At 46.0% G+C, this 18,093-nt stretch overlaps 1 protein-coding gene across 1 annotated transcript; it reads left to right on the plus strand.

Annotated features, from left to right (window-relative positions):
- The first annotated feature begins 6,409 nt into the window (after window positions 1-6,409).
- On the plus strand, window positions 6,410-8,237 carry LOC109763554 (cis-zeatin O-glucosyltransferase 2). Its single transcript, XM_020322395.4, has one exon. It carries the CDS (start codon window positions 6,528-6,530, stop codon window positions 7,947-7,949), a length of 1,422 nt encoding a protein of 473 aa, XP_020177984.1. The 5' UTR covers window positions 6,410-6,527; the 3' UTR covers window positions 7,950-8,237.
- Window positions 8,238-18,093: the final 9,856 nt, after the last annotated feature.

Here is an 18,093-nt window from a genome sequence, read left to right on the forward strand (position 1 = left end):
TTCGAAACAACAAGCCAACTGGATTTAACGCGTGTTCTAGTGACAATGTGGGCAATTTGGTGGGCTCGCCATTAAGCAATCCATGAGAGCGAGTTTCAAAGGCCACTGTCAACTATGAACTTCATCAGGCGGTTCTTGGATGAGCTGGATATTGTGGAAGCTCAAAAGACACGATCGTTTTCAGCGGCTGCGGTACCAAGGGCACGTGCATGGCTACCGCCCGATGGAGAAGCTGTGAAGCTTAATTGTGATGGTGTCATATCAACACTGGGTGAGAAGGGAGCGGCTGCTGTGGTATGCCGAGATAAATCAGGGAAGTTTCTTGGAGCATCAACACTAGTTTTTGATGGCTTGATCGACCCGGCGAGCTTGGAGGCACATGCGTGCAACGAGGCCCTCGCCCTTACTCGCGATTTGAACTTGCAGGAGTTGGTGATTGCATCAGATTGTTTAGAAGTGGTCTCCAACTTGAAACAACAAGCTTTACCAGTGTATGCGTCGGTTCTGCAAGATATACACATTAGCAAGAACCTTTTTACTTCAGCTATTTTTCGCTTTGAACGTAGAGAAAATGATTTCAAGGCCCACTTGGTTGCAAAAGGATGTCTCTGTCGGTGGGCCGCCATGTGTGGCTAGGGATCCTTCCTGACATTGTATGTATTCGGGATTTGATGTGCTTTGAATAAAATCCCTAGTTACCTTTTAAAAAAAATCAGGCCATCACGTGTCTTCTCCAGCGCAATGCTTATCCATCCGTCTCCATCCAGATGCAATGCATCCCATCTCACTTATTCTCTCGCTCCATCTTTCCTTCTCATCCCAAACGCCGCAGCCAGTGTGAAGCCTCCAAAGTCGCTGGCGCCCCCACGTTCCATCGGAGCGAGGCGCCGCCGCCGGATCTCGTCCCCTCCCCCCTCCCCCTTTGTGTGCCTCTCGCTCTTATTTTCTCATCTCGTTCTAATCTAATTCTATTATATGCATGCAGGCCGATGTGAAGCCAAGTCGCTGGACCAGAGATCTGGAGCGCCTCGCCAGATCTCTCCTCTGCACCCCTGCCAGCCGCGTCAGGCTCCGCCTCGCTACTGGCGGTCTCTCCCCGGCAAGCCCATCGGCCTGTGAGTGTAGCTCACTCTCGATCCCCTTGTGCTCGCGCGCCACAAGGGGAGGATGAACCCCTTGCACCCGCGCCGACGACCTCTCCGATCAGTCCTGTTGCATCGCGCCCGGCACCCCCCCCCCCCCCCCCCCCCCCCATCCCAGTCGCTCGCTTGCCGGACCCCGGCCGCCGTGGTTCCCACCGTGCCTCGTCCCGAGCCATCGGGGCCGAGCGGCTGTGGCGGGCCAGAGGCAGCGCGTCTGGCAGCGTCGGCCTGCTTCGTCGGCCTACGGAGCCGTGTTGGTGGTGTAATTTTTCTGTCAGATCGGGTCTCTCCTTCCTCAGATTGGAATGATGGCCATTTTTTTTGTTCCATCTTTGTAGATAGCAGCTTTCTTCTTCAGATCGGATCACACGGCCGATTTTGTATGTATCTTCAGATTGGCTCTTCTCATTTACGATCGGCGATTGCCCAGCGGGGCGACCAGAAGACAAGCGAGCGACATCGAATCGTTTTTTCTCATTTATTTTTGGACTGCGGGTTTATTTCCATAAAAGTGAAGGTTTTTCTGCAAAAGTTCATGACGTACGACCAGAAACCCTATTTTCTTTATTATTAGGTAAAGATATAGTAGATAAAGCAAGGTGCGTTTTGCTATTTTTTTCATCCGTTCACCCATATTATTATTATTATTTTTATTTTAGATTATTTTAGATTTTTTACTTTCTAAGGTGGTACTATTATTCGCGAATAAGTAAAAACCTGGTCTGTACCATCGCTGCAACAGGCCTCGGCCCACGTATCTCACAGGCAACATTGCTCCAGTGGGCCTCCGTAACAGGCCTCGGCCCACGTATCGCACAGGCAACATTGCTCCAGTGGGCTTCGGCTCACGTATCTCACACGATTTTTCGCTCACGGTATGTAAAAAAATAATTAAATAGTGCAGGGATCGATCTCAAGTCCTCTAACATAGAAGTACAGTTGCAGTAGCCATCTGAGCCACGACCTATTTATGAATTAACATATGGGCTTTCTTTATAGTAGTATTATAAATTATACAGAAGGCGCCCAAGTGTTCACAATTGAATTGTCCCACCTCGATCACATACATCAAATTCAATTACTCACGTTTATAAGACCTTGAAGACATTTCAGACAATGTACAAAACAGCCCATTTTGAGTTGTCTGAAATGACTTATAAAAGTGAACGTAGGGAGTAATTTATATACCTTTGTCAGTCACATGAACTATCAACGAGATGCCTAGAAAGTTAAGAATCTGACGACAACGAAAGAGTCGTCATGTTGAGAGCTAAAGACGCGGATGAAATTAAGCGATTGGTCATTAATCGGATATAAATAAAGGAGGGATTGTAGCTACCATTGTAAAGAAGGAAATTTGACTGGATAGGGAATCTCCAAATGAAGAAGGAAAGAAATTACAAGAAAGAATAAACTCAGAAGGGAAGGAATTAAAAGTTATGATCACAATTATGGGCAAAATTCATATGCGGGTGGGATCTTTACGGGAGGGACGACATAAATAAGGGCCTAATCAAAGGAGAGGCACCATTGTAAATAGGATTTGGAATATACCTTAAATAAGGAAAGCGACTAAAAGAAGGAATAAACTCAGAAGGAAAGGAATTAAAAGGGGTACAATCACAATTATGGGCCGAATATATCTATGAGGTGGCCGTGAATAACAAACAAGGAATCACCTATTCTTGGTAACTGGTATGTCACCTGAATGACCTCCATTCTAGATATAATAAGCTGGAAAAAAGGGTGCCATATTCAACCTTTTTTTGTGTTTCAGTTGAAAGCCATGCTAACTTCGTTACGAGGAAGTTGAACAAATAAGGTGCTATATCTGACCTTCTCATGTTGATGAGGCATGATCAGTATATTCAGCGCCTAGTCATATCAAGTATTTTTTTTCAAATAATACATATCACAAAATTATTAGCACACTTTAATTTTTTGTGTTATTTAAAATGTGTTTGTGCCTTTTCAAAGATGTTATCTATTTTTTTAAATCATTCATGCATTTTAAAATGATTTGTAGTTTCAAAAAAGTGTTCACATGTTAAAATAATGTTTATATAATTTTTAAAATGTTCACACTTCTTATGGAAAATAGTTCATGTAATTCTAAACAGTGTTCACATGCTTAAAAATATATTCACGCTCTTTTAAAAAATCCATGTGATTTAAAAAGTGTTTGAAAAAACAATGTCGATATTTTAAAAACAATTTCAAAATGTAAAAGTGAGTGGGCATATGAGGGATACTGGATGGACCAGGTGCAGGCTATAGCTCGGAAGCATTGCCGTCACGAGATTAAACTAAACTATTAGACATTCACTTGCCATGGCATGAAAAGTGTTCACGTGTTAAAATAATGTTCAGAATTCAAGAAAAAAGAAAACGTTCAGAATTTCAAAAATTTGTTGATATTTTGAAAAATATTCAGAACTTGAAAAGAGTTTCCCATTTTTTTTAAATTTTTTATTTTTTCAATTTTTGTTGAGATTTCTAAAACGAAAATGGCAATTTAAAAAATGCTCCTAATTCAAAAAGTATTCTTATTTTAGTGAAATTTTCACAATTCAAAATAATGTTAAAAGATGCACATTTTCAAAAAATATTTTAAATTTTCAACACGTGTTCCCATTCTAAAAAAATGTTCGCAAATTCAAATAATGTTTTTTTATAAAAAAGTTGGTGTTTTCAAAAAATGTTTGTGAATTTTAAAAGATGTTCCTATTTCAAATTTTGTTCTTGTTTTCTGAAAGTGTACATAATTTTCAAAAAAACTGTTCCGGATTTACAAAATGGCTCATGTTTCTTACAATATTCAAAAACTCATACCTTAAAATCTCCTCGATTGAAAGGAAAAGTAGATTGAATAATTCTTGGGCTTTCTATTGTGTACGATGACGTAACAAAACTCTTAAATGCCATCGATTAATGAATTGAAAAATAACGGATTGATTACTTCACACCCGGCGAAACCGAGAAGCTAAATGTTCAATTTTCACCTGCGCACAGGGTTTTGCTTGCACATATAATTCTCACTAACTTTAAATACATACTAATTTTTCTCCCGTTGCAACGCACGGGCATATGTGCTAGTGGAAGTACAATGCAGAATCGTGCCTTGAGAGAGAATTTTCTTCTATGCACGGGACCTCATTCATTGCTATGTGGGCATCTGACATGATCTATACTAGTATTTTCTCTATTCACTAAGTTTCATTCAAATAAATACGGAGTAGATGCCTAGTGTATGTTGAAGTAAATCTTTTTGATTCACTCCCTCAAAAAGAAAATCTTTTGATTCACATTCTGTTTGCACAACTGTATTTTACTGACGAGATCTTTAAAACAAGACTAATATTGAACATATGTTTAGAAATTATTTTTTAGACAACTAACCTTCAAACTTGTTTCGCACTATTTTTTTAATTCCATGCAAAAAAATTAATATTGGTCAGATAAAGAAGTAACCAACTACCAACATTATCAAACTATCAATGCATGGCATCGGATCCTCAACCAAAATCAACGACTCTCGCATGCACGGGACGTCCCGTACAAGGGAGAATTGCTTTTCTCTTGTTTTTATGTACTTTCTCCGTTTTTATTCTCTCGTGAGCTATGCCTTAAATCAGATTTTCTAAATTTTGACTAAGTGTATACAAAAAAAAACAGGTCCGTCTATGTCACATCTATATATGAGATAATACCTCATATCTAAGTATGATGCCAGCGCCACCTAATTTTTATTTATTATTTGTCCTGTTTTTTTGATTTTAATTTGTCAAAGCCCAAAACTAAAAACCAGCCCGCCCTGCGTCCACCTTGGTGGACGGCCTATATGAAAATTTGGTCACTAGCTCCCTTAAAAAAATCGGTTAGCTTTTGCGTCTGATCGTTATACATTTACAAGTACATCTCTCGTCGCTAGCTTCTAGGCTACCAACGATTTTTTTTTGCCTTTTGGTTTTCGCGTTTTTCACTCTAATATTTTATAATTATTTTTTATTAAGGAACAAAGTTTGGTCAAAAACATATTTATAAAAATGTTCATGAATTTACATAATTTTTTCAAATTATAAAAATGTTAACAAATACCAAAAATGTTCTAATATACGGTGAACAATCTTTTAATATATGATGATCATTTTCTGAATAGATTCTACTTTTTTGCAATATACAGTGAACATTTTTCTTTGATACACAATGAGCTTTCCCTTTTTATATACGATGAACTAAAAGCGAACTTTTCTATATAGGTCTATTCGACTACTATCGTCAAAACAAAAGACTTACAACACAAAAACCATGTGAAACGGCGAGATGAAGCTACTCCTAACTGAAAATTTCAAATGGTCGCTCGTGTGAGACAATTTTGACAAACTCGTCTATGATATCACCAAACATAAGCGCAAAATGGAAGATTTACGGTCAACGAAACTAGAAGTCGACCGCACGGATAAAGTCACCACATCGATGTGCATCTTTTTTGTATAGAGTTGATCTCAAATCGAAGCATTATTGTTTAAATTAGAATGTATTAGATGAAGAAGATTAAGTAGGCGAGCACAACACAAGGAAAAATATCTAGTGCTATCAAGTTTTAGGTGCTACCATGATACAAGCATCTGGGCCGTTGGATTCTCAGATCTGATGGCTCTCAATAACTCTGCAATATTTGCAAAAACACCTACGAGGAGTCCAAAAATTGTGCATCAGTCCAGCAGATTCAACAACTCCCGGATGCCGTCCAATCTAAGAATCCGACGGCCCAGATGCCCGTATCACGGTAGTATTTAAGCCTCGGTAGCACCGGATACTCTCCCCACAACACAAGCACGTGCAAACCTTCCAGCACGGTCAGAGCCACTAAGATGCATTAGGTGGAGCTTTTTTACACTCGCTCGGCCCTGACTCGATAGAAACGGTCGATTCAGCCGTTCCACAAAAGGCATGATGATTGAAGATGCTTTAACAAGGTTTATATGCATACCCGGCAATGCTCACATGCTACAGAACGGACCAAATTTGATCCCGGAGGCCGGTCGAGGGACCCGTACTTTTCTCCCGGCGCCGATAAGATTTGGGAGCGAGTGCAGTGGGCATGGGCGGCAGCGTTTCTCAAGGAGCGGCGGCGATTGGCATGGGTGCCACCTCTCAAGGACAGAGGCGCTGTGAGGTGCGGGTGCTATGGGTGGCCCACTTCCGACCGCACCCACGTACGTACATCTACAGAATGACTAACCGGCAGTCACGTGCTACACGACCCTACAAATGTGCAGTTTGCACGGTCGCCTGTGGCATGTACTTAGTACCTGTAAAAGAGTTGTAACTCTAGCAGTCCAGCACGCGATCAGACGGTGAGCGGTTCCCTCCCCGAGTACTATGGCTCCGGCGGCAATGGAGGTCGCGCCAGCGCCCGTGGCCGTCGTGGCCGTGCCGTTCCCCGCGCAGGGGCACCTCAACCAGATGCTGCACCTGTCGCTGCTGCTCGCGTCCCGGGGCCTGGACGTGCACTACGCGGCGCCCGCGCCGCACGTCCGCCAGGCGCGCGCGCGCGTGCAGGGCTGGGACGCGCGCGCCGTCCGCTCGCTCCACTTCGCCACCCTCGACATCCCGCCCTACGCCACGCCGCCGCCCGACCCCGACAGCCCCGTCGCGTTCCCGGGCCACCTGCAGCCGCTCTTCGACGCGTTCTGCGACCACGCCGGGGCCCCGCTCCGGCGCCTCCTCGAGGAGCTCGCCGCCTCGCACCACCGCGTCGTCGTCGTGCACGACAACCTCGTGGCCTTCCCCGCGTCGGAGGCGTCGCGGCTGCCCAACGGCGATGCGTACGCGCTCCAGTGCGTGGGGCAGTCGTTCGGCGCCGGGTTCAAGAACCCCAGCCACCGCCTGGTGCGCGCGCTCGGTCTGCCCGTCCCGTCACCCGAGTCCTTCCTCACCGAGGAGTTCATGGAGCTCGTGGCGCGGCAGGGCGGGCTCAGCGTGCCCGGCGCCGGGCTGCTCCTCAACTCGTGCCGCGCGCTGGAGGGAGAGTTCATCGACGCGCAAGCCGAGACCCTGTCCCTCGACGGCAAGAAGCTATTCTCCATCGGCCCGTTAAACCCAGTGCTGGAGCTGGACGTGACCACGCCCGCGCCGTCGGTGCAGCCGCAGCCGCAGCCGCGCCACGAGTGCATGGACTGGCTTGACAAGCAGCCGACGTCATCGGTACTTTACCTATGCTTTGGTACAATGACCTCGCTGCCTGGCAAGCAGATCGAGGAGCTGGCGGGCGCGCTGCAGAGCTGCGAGCAGCGGTTCATCTGGGTGCTGCGCGACGCCGACCGCGCCGACATCTTCGCGGAGGCCGGCGAGAGCCGGCACGCCAAGCTGATGTCCGAGTTCACAAGGCGGACCGAAGGGAGGGGGCTGGTGATTACCGGGTGGGCGCCGCAGCTGGAGATCCTGGCGCACGGCGCCACGGCGGCGTTCGTGAGCCACTGCGGCTGGAACTCGCTCCTGGAAGGCCTGAGCCACGGGAAGCCGATTCTCGCGTGGCCCATGCACTCCGACCAGCCGTGGAACGCGGGGTACGTGTGCGGCCACCTCAAGGCCGGGATCGTCATGAGGCCGTGGGAGAAGAGCCGGGAGACGCTGCCGGCCAAGGAGATCCAAGAGGTCATCAAGAGGGCGATAGACTCCGACGAAGGCATCGCCGCGCAGAGTGCGGCGAAGGCGCTCGCCGAGGACGTTCGTGCCGCCGTGGCGAACGGTGGCTCGTCGTGGGCGGACATGGAGGAGTTCGTCGGTCGCATCACAAAGTGAAGGCAGGATTGGCGTCAATAAACACTGAATGCTCGATCTTGCAGCGTCAATCAGAGCAGTGCACGTGTGTGATTTGTAGTGTCTCTAGTGTCACGTTCGTAGATTTGTTTCCTGTGTTTTTCGTTCGTTCCGTTCGGAACTTCGGACTCACGAACAGCACTCTGAAGTCCATCCGTGGTCCTAGCATGCCGTCTGAAAGGACAAATTGTGCCTATATGGTTCTACAAAATCTGTAAAATCGCACAAATAAATTATGTATGGAGCATATGCATGCAAACTTTGGTTTAAGAGATTTGACCATCTTCGATTCGAAAAATATGTGTACAGCTCGAAATATTCATATTTGCAAACAAATCCGCACGTAGTAAATCTTAACCCCGTGACCTCTTTTTTTGCAGGAACGCCACGACACTTGAACCGGAGAGTCCCTTGTAATGTGATTTGTGGCCTACTCGTCAAATGTTGCACGTTCCATCACACGCCATTTCCTCTGTAAGTTTATCTACTGGTTATTCTTTTGTGTTGTTATTTTCATGATGTGAGACTCATCAGAAGCATAGACATAGTTGAAGAGCACACGCTTTCATGTGTAGACTGCTGACACTAGCTTTGGCCCAATAATGATTTGACCAAACAAACTTCACATGCAATTGATGTTGCTATAGTATGCATGTTTCACTTTGTCTTCATGTTGATGGGTTCGATACTCATGAGCGGCAGGAGAGCAATTGGACATTTCTCTTCCAAGAACAAGCAAATTGTTGCTGGTCGTTCTCATTAGGATTGGAAAAAGGGAGGATAATCACAAGATGAAATTTTCCACCACTAGCCAATACTCCCATCACCTACTACTGCTCATGGTATGGGCCACCATCCATAATCTGAAATCCTCAAAAGCGATGGAAGCAACCGCGCCAAAAGAGTTCGACTTAGCCTCAAAGACTCCCGCGTTACGCTCCAGCCACAATTTTCTTATCCCTACAATGATAAGTGGTCTCTTCGATACAATTCCTCGGGATCCTCGATTCAATGGAGCACCACCAACCTCTAACTCAATCTTCGTTATGACATGTCTCTCGCAAACGAGCATTGCATCAGAAGATGATCAATTGTTCTTGCTCTTGGTCACACAACGAACATTGGGTACAACGAACATTGGGTGCATCAAGGAAGCCTGCTACGCTCTGTTGGATTCTACTAGGGTGCCTCGACTGCAAATTAAAAATTTCCTACGCGCAGAACAAACAAGAACATGCTACGGGAGGTGGATCACAGATCGTTATCACTAGACGCGCAGTGCCGTGCAGCGGAAGTAGAGTTGGGGTAGCGCGTCCTGAGTCGTCTCCTCCTCGTCCGCTCTCCCACGTAGCCGATCGGATCCCACGAACAGGTTCGCCGGAGCGGCGCAGGTGCACCGCCTCTAACGGTATCCGCGCGTGCAGGAGGAACGTCGTGCGGCGGACTGCTAGGTCCGATCACACAACCGGCGGCGAGTGGAGGTGGCTATTCGCAACACATGCAAAGCCCTAGTGACGGCGCCGAAGCGATCAACCGCATGAGTGTGCTGCACCCCTACTTTATATAGGCGTCCATTGCGGGCTCAACACTTGGGCCTCGCACAGACCCTAAAGCCCAAAGTCTGTTCGGCCTGGATCTGAGTCCGAGTAGGATCACTTCTGACTCGTGGAGTCGGACTTGGCCTCACAGGTTCCTTCCCTTAAGCGCGCGACCCCTTAGGTTCAAGTCAGCTGGGTCGCAGGTCGGATCACCTCCGACCTGCTCGGTTGGTAGCGACCTCTAGCAAGGCGTGCCGACCACCAAGTAGACAATGAAGCCGGTTGGCAAACCTGTACAACATCACACTTCTGTTCCCTTTGCCACACGATATATGTTGTCGGGCTCAAGGCAAGTCTGTCATCCTTGTGGTAGCCCGACCTCTTTCTCGTTCCAGTGATGCCGACCACTAACCGGATTATCTCATAATCCCTGTTGCATGGTCATGCTTATCTTGGTCGAATCACACGAGGGCCCCAGAGTATATCTCTCCTGGTCGAAGGGGCAAATCCCATCTTGCTCGACCATGTCTCACGGCATGGGTCTGGACAAGACCGAAACCTACCTTTGTAACTACCTAGTCACAGAGTAGCGTTTGGTCGACCCAAAGCAGGTCTGTCACCATCGCGAGTGCATGCGCCTAGGTCTTAGGACATAGAACGTATGTTGTACTAGAGACTCACAGATGACATATCGCCGCGTCTCATAGTCAGGTCTGTCCGACTCGGACCTTATCTCGACTGGATCCGACTATGTCAGATCCGACCAGATCCTTCTGAGTCCATATTATACGGTTAGCATCCAATGCTTCATGGCTAGTGAGACCGAGCCATCCACCGTGTCATATGCTAGTCTAGTCGATTGCGCGTCCACACAACCCTTTCGACTAGGGACCTTTTAGGACAATCATCATACAATGTATAGTCCCACAAACAAGTCACGTACTTGCTGATACACATCATTGATAACGTCCAAGGACTATCTTTATTCATAAACACATAGAAAATATCATCATACATGATTGCCTCTAGGGCATATCTCCAACACGCTCCAGGCGATCTGTATTCCAACATTTGTCTCTCTCATTGCTAACCAAATGAATAACTTCTCCTTTAAAGGTGTCTTGTTCTTCCATAACAGCTTAGCATATTCCCCTTCTCAGATCCAAGAAAGATGATAGAAGAAGCAAAGCTAGTAGAGTACTAACCATTCACCGAGAACCTCCACACGAAGCAATCCTCATCAGTAGAGTCGGAGTATCACGAATTACTCCCCACGGTTCAAGAAATTCCGCTAAAGCCCGCGTCAAGGGTGTTCCTGGAATATCCTTAATACATTCGTCATTATCAAGCCCTTCTACCACAGTCTGACGCGTTGCCCCTCGAGCCTTAATGAAGGTAAACAAATTTGATGCAATGTCAACAGAGCTTCTGCAATCTAACCATCGATCGTGCCAGAAACTGATGCCACCCCTTTGCCAGCAGAACAATGGTCAGTGAGTGGCTGCTAAGAATAAGGATCTCGCATGTGCATTAATCTGGACCGACATACCAGACCATACACACACCGGCCCTACACTTTCCAACCAGAACCAACGAATCAGCAACACATCGTTCATGTATTTAAGATTGTGAATTCCAAGGCGTCCTCATTGATAAGATCTTCAAACCTGCTCTGAGGCACATCACTGACCACCATTTGCGTTGTCTGATCCCGTCCAAAAGAAACATCGATGGATTTTGGTGATGCACTTGAACACCCGCCGCCACAGATCCAAGGAAAGCATATGATATACCACTACTACAATGGCTGCCAGCACCGATTTCATAACACATGGAGGATCCCGAAGGACTTGATTAGACATCATTTTTAACACAAGTTATTAGATCACACATGGCATATTAGAGCAAGCTACAAGACCCCAAATAAAACAAAAATTACAAACCAATCCATGCATTGTAAAGAAAAGGACGAAAGAACAGGAAATAGAAACACAATGCGGTCCCGAATGACATCTCCACCAAGAATCATGTCCATCGCCTCTGAGGACGAAACCACTTGGGACGGTGGTCTTGCTGCCACTCCATCGCCAGTTGCTTGCTGGAAGGAGTCGCAGACGCCTCGCATAAATCCAAGCCTCCACGTTCACTCTGCTACCGCCCTCTCCAGCTGACCCTTCGTGCGCTTCAACATCTTAAGATGGACGGTGATACTTCATTTTGCATCATGTTTTCTTACTGTTATTTATAATGTTTTTATCCATAATAATGCCTTTTGGAGTAATTCTAATGCCTTTTCTGTCATAATTTGCAAGGTACACACCAAGAGGGAGAATTCTGGCAGCTGGAAATCTGGACCTGAAAAAGCTACGTCAGGCCACATATTCTGCGCAACTCCAAATGAGCTTAAACTTCACGGAGATTTTTTATGGATTATTTGAGAAATATTGGAGCCAATAATCACCAGAGGGGGGCCACCAGGTGGGTTGTGGTAGGTTGTGGCCTGTAACACCCACGATGCGGCTATATCTCTCACGTGTCGAGGCACGACTTAGAGGCATAACCGCATTGTAGGTTTGTCGCAAGAAGGGTCATCTTCACACAATCCCATGTAATGAACAAGAATGGGATAAAGAGAGTTGGCTTACAATCGCCACTTCACACAATACATAAATTAAACACACATCATTCAGAGTACAATCAAGGTCCGAGTACGGAACCAAAATAAAAGAAGACAACCCCAAATGCTAGATCCCCGATCGTCCCAACTGGGCTCCACTACTGATCATCAGGAAACGAAACATAGTAACGACCAAGGTCCTCGTCGAACTCCCACTTGAGCTCGGTTGCGTCACCTGCACTGGTATCGTCGGCACCTGCAACTGTTTTGGTAGAATCTGTGAGTCATGAGGACTCAGCAATCTCACACCCGCGAGATCAAGACTATTTAAGCTTATAGGAAGGATGGGGTAATGAGGTGGAGCTGCAGCAAGCACTAAGCATATATGGTGGCTAAATACGCAAATAAGAGCGAGAAGAGGAGCAACGCAACGGTCGCGAAGCTAGAAATGATCAAGAAGTGATCCTGAAACTGCTTACGCTCATACATAACCCAAACCGTGTTCACTTCCCGGACTCCGCCGAAAAGAGACCATCATGGCTGCACACGCGGTTGATGCATTTTAATTAAGTCAAGTGTCAAGTTCTCTACAACCGGACATTAACAAATTCCCATCTGCCACATAACCGCGAGCACGACTCTCGAAAGTTTATACCCTGCAGGGGTGTCCCAACTTAGCCCATCACAAGCTCTCACGGTCAACGAAGGATACTCCTTCTCCCGAGAAGACCCGATCAGGCTCGGAATCCCGGTTACAAGACTTTTCGACAATGGTAAAACAAGACCAGCAAGACCACCCGACTGTGCCGACAAATCCCGATAGGAGCTGCACATATCTCGTTCTTAGGGCACACTAGATGAGCGAAGCGTACAGGTACCAACGTAACCCAAGTTGCCAAGGGACGGTCCCGCACGGTGCTCTAGTTTGGACCAACACTCAGAGGAGCACTGGCCCCGGGGGTTAAAATAAAGATGACCCTCGGGCTCGCGAAAACCCAAGGGAAAAAGGCTTAGCTGGCAAATGGTAAAACCAAGGTTGGGCCTTGCTGGAGGAGTTTTATTCAAAGCGAACTGTCAAGGGGGCCCCATAACACCCAACCACGTAAGGAACGCAAAATCAAGGAACATAACACCGGTATGACGGAAACTAAGGCTGCAAGAGTGGAACAAAACACCAGGCATAAGGCCGAGCCTTCCACCCTTTACCAAGTATATAAGTGCATTAAATAAGTAAGAGATATTGTGATATGCCAAAATATCCATGTTCCAACATGGAACCAACTTCAACTTCACCTTCAGCTAGCAACGCTATAAGAAGGGCTGAGCAAAAGCGGTAACTTAGCCAAACAACGGTTTGCTAGGAAAGGATGGTTAGAGGCTTGACATGGCAACATGGGAGGCATGATATAGCAAGTGGTAGGTAGCGCAGCATAGCAATAGAGCGAACAACTAGCAAGCAAAGATAGAAGTGATTTCGAGGGTATGGTCATCTTGCCTGAGATCCCGCAAGGAAGAAGAACGAGTCTATGAAGAAGACAAACGGACGTAGTCGAACGAATCCTCACAACTCCGGAATGAAACCGAAGCTAACGAGAGAAGCAAACCGGAAAGAAGCAAACAACATGGTAAACACACAAGCATAAACATGGCATGATGCACAAGCAAGTATGATGCATGTCCGGTTTAAAAGCATGACAAAGCAATATGCACAAACAACACTACAAGTTAAGTGGAGCTCAATATGCAACGAGTTGCATATTGACGGAACTTCACAATAATTATTTAGTTCTCTCTCGGTTATGTACCCAACAATATTAAATGTTATTAAACATGGAAAGGGGTGAATCATAAGTAAACTAACTATTTAGGCAAGTTTAAATGAGGCCGGAACAACAAACAACAATTGCGGAAAATCCCCATATGCATATTTTCAATTTGCTACTGTTATGCCCTAAACACAATTTTAATGTTGTTAAACAGCAAAATAAATTGCACCATGTTAAACTAGGCATTTTTCCACCCCATTTACATATAAAGTTTATTAAATTCGAAGCTACGGTTAATTAGTTATGAAATATATCATTTTAACATGGCATTTACGCAAAATTAAACAAACAGCAAGGTTAAACATTTTTAACATGGATGAAAGTCACATATTATGAAACTAGATAAAATTCTAAGCATTTTTCATATTTGAAGTTTTAACATATGGTGCATGGTTATTTAGTTATTAAATGCATGAACAGCAAGGGTTTTTCTGCAAATCTGTAAATCCTAGGATAATTACTAAATTCGCAGAGACTGGAAAAAAAACATCCACGGGCCAAAACAGAACTGAACTGGGCTGGGGAAGCTGCTCACATTGGGCCAACAGGCCGGCGGGGAAGCAGGGGAGAGCTGGGGCTGGGCTGCGGCTTGGAGAGGCAGGGCGCGGTCAACATGACCACGACCACGACGAGCAGAGCTCGTCCTGGTTGCAGAGGAGGCAGGAGTCGGGTCGAGGCAGGCCAAGGCGGGGCACTCCGGCGAGGAAGATGGCCGATGTGGGCTCTCAAGCATGGGGAGGCGACAAGGGAACCGACGGGGAGGCGCAGGCAAGGTGAGGTCCGGAGCTTGGACGGCGTCGAGGCTGTTGGTGCGGTCAACGCGAGCGAGGCTTGGCGCTGGCAAAGCATGCGAGCAGAGGCGGGTCGAGGGACTTGGCGGGGCGACAGCTCCCTGGTGGCGACGTGCAGCTCCAGTACTTGGCGCGGCGAAGGAGGAGCGGATCTGGGCGTGGGGAGCTCGAACGGTGGCGGCGGGGTCCATGTGATCCACGGGAGAGAGACCATGAGAGGGGGAGAAGAAACGAGATGGGGAAAAGGAAGGAGAGGGAAGGGCTCGGGACGGCGGAGCACTGGCCTGGTCGACGGGGGTCGGCAAGGGCGGCGTCGTGCTTGAGGACGAGCTCGGGCGTGGAGCGGAACCATGGAAGGAGGGGGCTTGCGGGAGTTGCAGGGAGCACCTCCTGGACGTTGGATCTCTATCCAAGGGTCCAGATGGATGGATCTGGAGGTTGGGTGGTGGCTGGACGAGGAGGATGGTTGGTGGCTATGGTTGGCTCGATGTGGACTTCGAGGAGGATTTGGACAGGGGGTGGCGGCGGACGACGGGGAAGATGGGACAGCTCCCCTAGATTTTTGGGTTTGGTCTCAAATGGATTAAGGTTTGACTATATATAGGGAAAAGAGAGGGGGTTTGGATCATCCGATCGAAATTGGATGTTCGAGATAAAATAGGTTAGGGAGTTCAAATAAGAAACCGGAGATGTTTTATAGATGTTTGGGGATGATCCGGACCCAACGGTAACAAAAGTCCGGTTCGGGTTCGGGGAAGTTTCGGACACGGGCGAGGGGTCGATGCTCTGCGCAAAGAGGGGTTAGGCGGTCACGGTCAAGAGGGAAGCGAAAACCCGATTGGTCTGGAACGGTCAACGCAGGAAGGCGATCCAAGGGAAGGTGATGAAGGCAAAGGGAGAAACGGCAACGATGAACGAATGCAAGTTTTAAAACATGACGGCAACGGAGTGCCGATGCAATGCGAATGATGCGATGATGAAATGAAACAAGCAAATAAAACACACGACGACAACGAAAAACATGGAAGGCTTCTGGCGCACCGGTCTTGGGGCGTTACAACACTCCACCACTACAAGAGGATCTCGTCTCGAGATCTAGGATGGCACCGAGGGAAAACGGAAGATGAAGAGGTAAAACAAAGTTGCTTCTTTGACAAACGAGTGAAACCAAAGAACCTTGAGAGGTTAAACCATTTTGGGAAAAGAATAGAACAGAGATGATCGACGTTGAAAACACTCCGTTAGAAAAGAGGAACGAGGAAGAACAAATTCGGACCGCACTCCGGTTGAAAAGAGATGCAAGACTAGATAAGATGAAAAGAACTTGAGCAGAGGACAAAACACTCTGGTTGATGGATAGCATGAAAAGAACACGATCCTCACAACTCGAGATGATGAGAGAAGAGAGCAACATGACAATGCCTTCGGAAGAAATGAAGGAATGGAATGGAATGAACGGAGGGAAGCAAGATCTTGAGAGAGCACGCTTACAACAAATGCTAGAATGGAGTTGTTGGATTAACAACAACGAAAAGAGTAAGCTTGTTGTGGGCTTATGGAAAACATCTCGAAATCTTGAGGTGAAATTCTGCCACTAACGAAAAACAACAGATTGGATTGATATCAACAAGGAGACTAGAAACTTATTTTACCGGGAGGATAAATGAAGAACTTGGGTCATTTATAAGCACCATAAAAGCAACAATCCTTAGGGAAAGCTTTAGGTGAAGTATAACCCAAGATAATTCCAATGAAGACATTGATGGGTTGCAAAGGATCTCATGAACGAATTGAAAATGATGGGTTTAAAATATGTCATTCCGGACAACTTGTCAATCATGAAACATGAAGGAAACTGTCAAAATGACATAACACCACCTCAAAAGATAAGGTATGAAGAATTGCACTTCGGAATGCAAGATGAAGAATAATTGAAGTATAGCTTGGCGGACCATAACTTCGAGAGAAAACTTGAAGAACAATTGAAGAATGAAAGGAATCCTTGAGGAACTACCATGTAGAGCCTCCATGAAGAACTCCGGTAATACAAGGATGATAGAAAGAAAGAGAAGTTGAAAACACAAGGTGAAGTCGTGCAATGATTAGATGGAGCTTCGCGATGAGATAAAGCGGAAAACTTGGAACTCCGGGAAAGAAAAGATGAAGCATCTCGAACCGAGAAAAATGACATGATGCACAACTCTCGAAAGAAGAAACTAGATCACTTGGATGAAACAATAATAAGAATTACGTTATGCGTATCCTTCATCAATTTAAATTGATGACAAGCAACGGATTTGGCATACTACTTATACTCATTGAAAAAGGATTGAAGAGAGATGTTGCTCAACATGGGAAGGTCTTCTACGAACCATGGGTAGGATTGAAACAACAAATAAATTAAATATGAAAATATAGGACGAGGAATCCTGAACAAACCACCATAAGAATTGAAAACGAACAACGATACTTGGAAATTTAGATACAAGAGAATGAAGAGATCACGAGCTGATTAGATAATACTTGAATGATGCACCGGTATGATTTGGAGAACGAGAGCTGAAAGCTTGAATGAATAATTCTGAGATGATGGGCTCCGGAGAATCAAACTGAAAAGACTCCTGAATTGCTCCGGATGGGTGAAAAGAATTCTCACATCGGAAACAATTATGAGAGGATGGCATCAAGCTAGAACCATGAATCTTGAAGAGAATGGAGCAAGATTTAAGAGAAAATCTTCTTCGGTCTTCAAATGTTGAGAATGACAATGAGAAACACCACCATGAATTGTTGAGGCACCCCGGAATGAAAATTGGAAAGGTTGAACCAACGATGAAAAGAAATTGAAAGATCTTGGAGGAAGACATATGACTGATGATAACCCATTCTTGCGTCAAACTTTGAAAAGAATTTTAGAAGCTCCGGGAAAATTAGAAGAGTCAGGTAAGATCCTGGGAAAAGACCTGTGGGTTAGGGCCCACTCAAAAGAACCACCGTTGAACGATTGCTTGAAAAGAGAGATTGCACCGGTTGAATTAGATGGCTTGAATGAGATAGCATCCTCAAAAGAACTTGAGTGAATTGAGAATGGAAACTTGAATCTTCTGAGATATCTTCATCACTCCGGAACAATTGAATAGCGAGAAGTGGATGATTAAGAGGTGCACCGGTACGAGAAAAACATTTGAAACAAGGAAAAGATATGATCGACAAAGCTTGAATTTAATCCACTGGAGAAGAAAGAGAACGAATAATGATGAAGTTAAGGCTCCGTTAGTATCTTCCTGAGAATCACCGGATAAGAACATTGACGGAAAAGAATGGAGAGACTTCCCATCTATAAGATGGATACTT

Source organism: Aegilops tauschii, chromosome 2 (genome assembly GCF_002575655.3).
Source record: "Aegilops tauschii subsp. strangulata cultivar AL8/78 chromosome 2, Aet v6.0, whole genome shotgun sequence".
NCBI lineage: Eukaryota > Viridiplantae > Streptophyta > Magnoliopsida > Poales > Poaceae > Aegilops > Aegilops tauschii.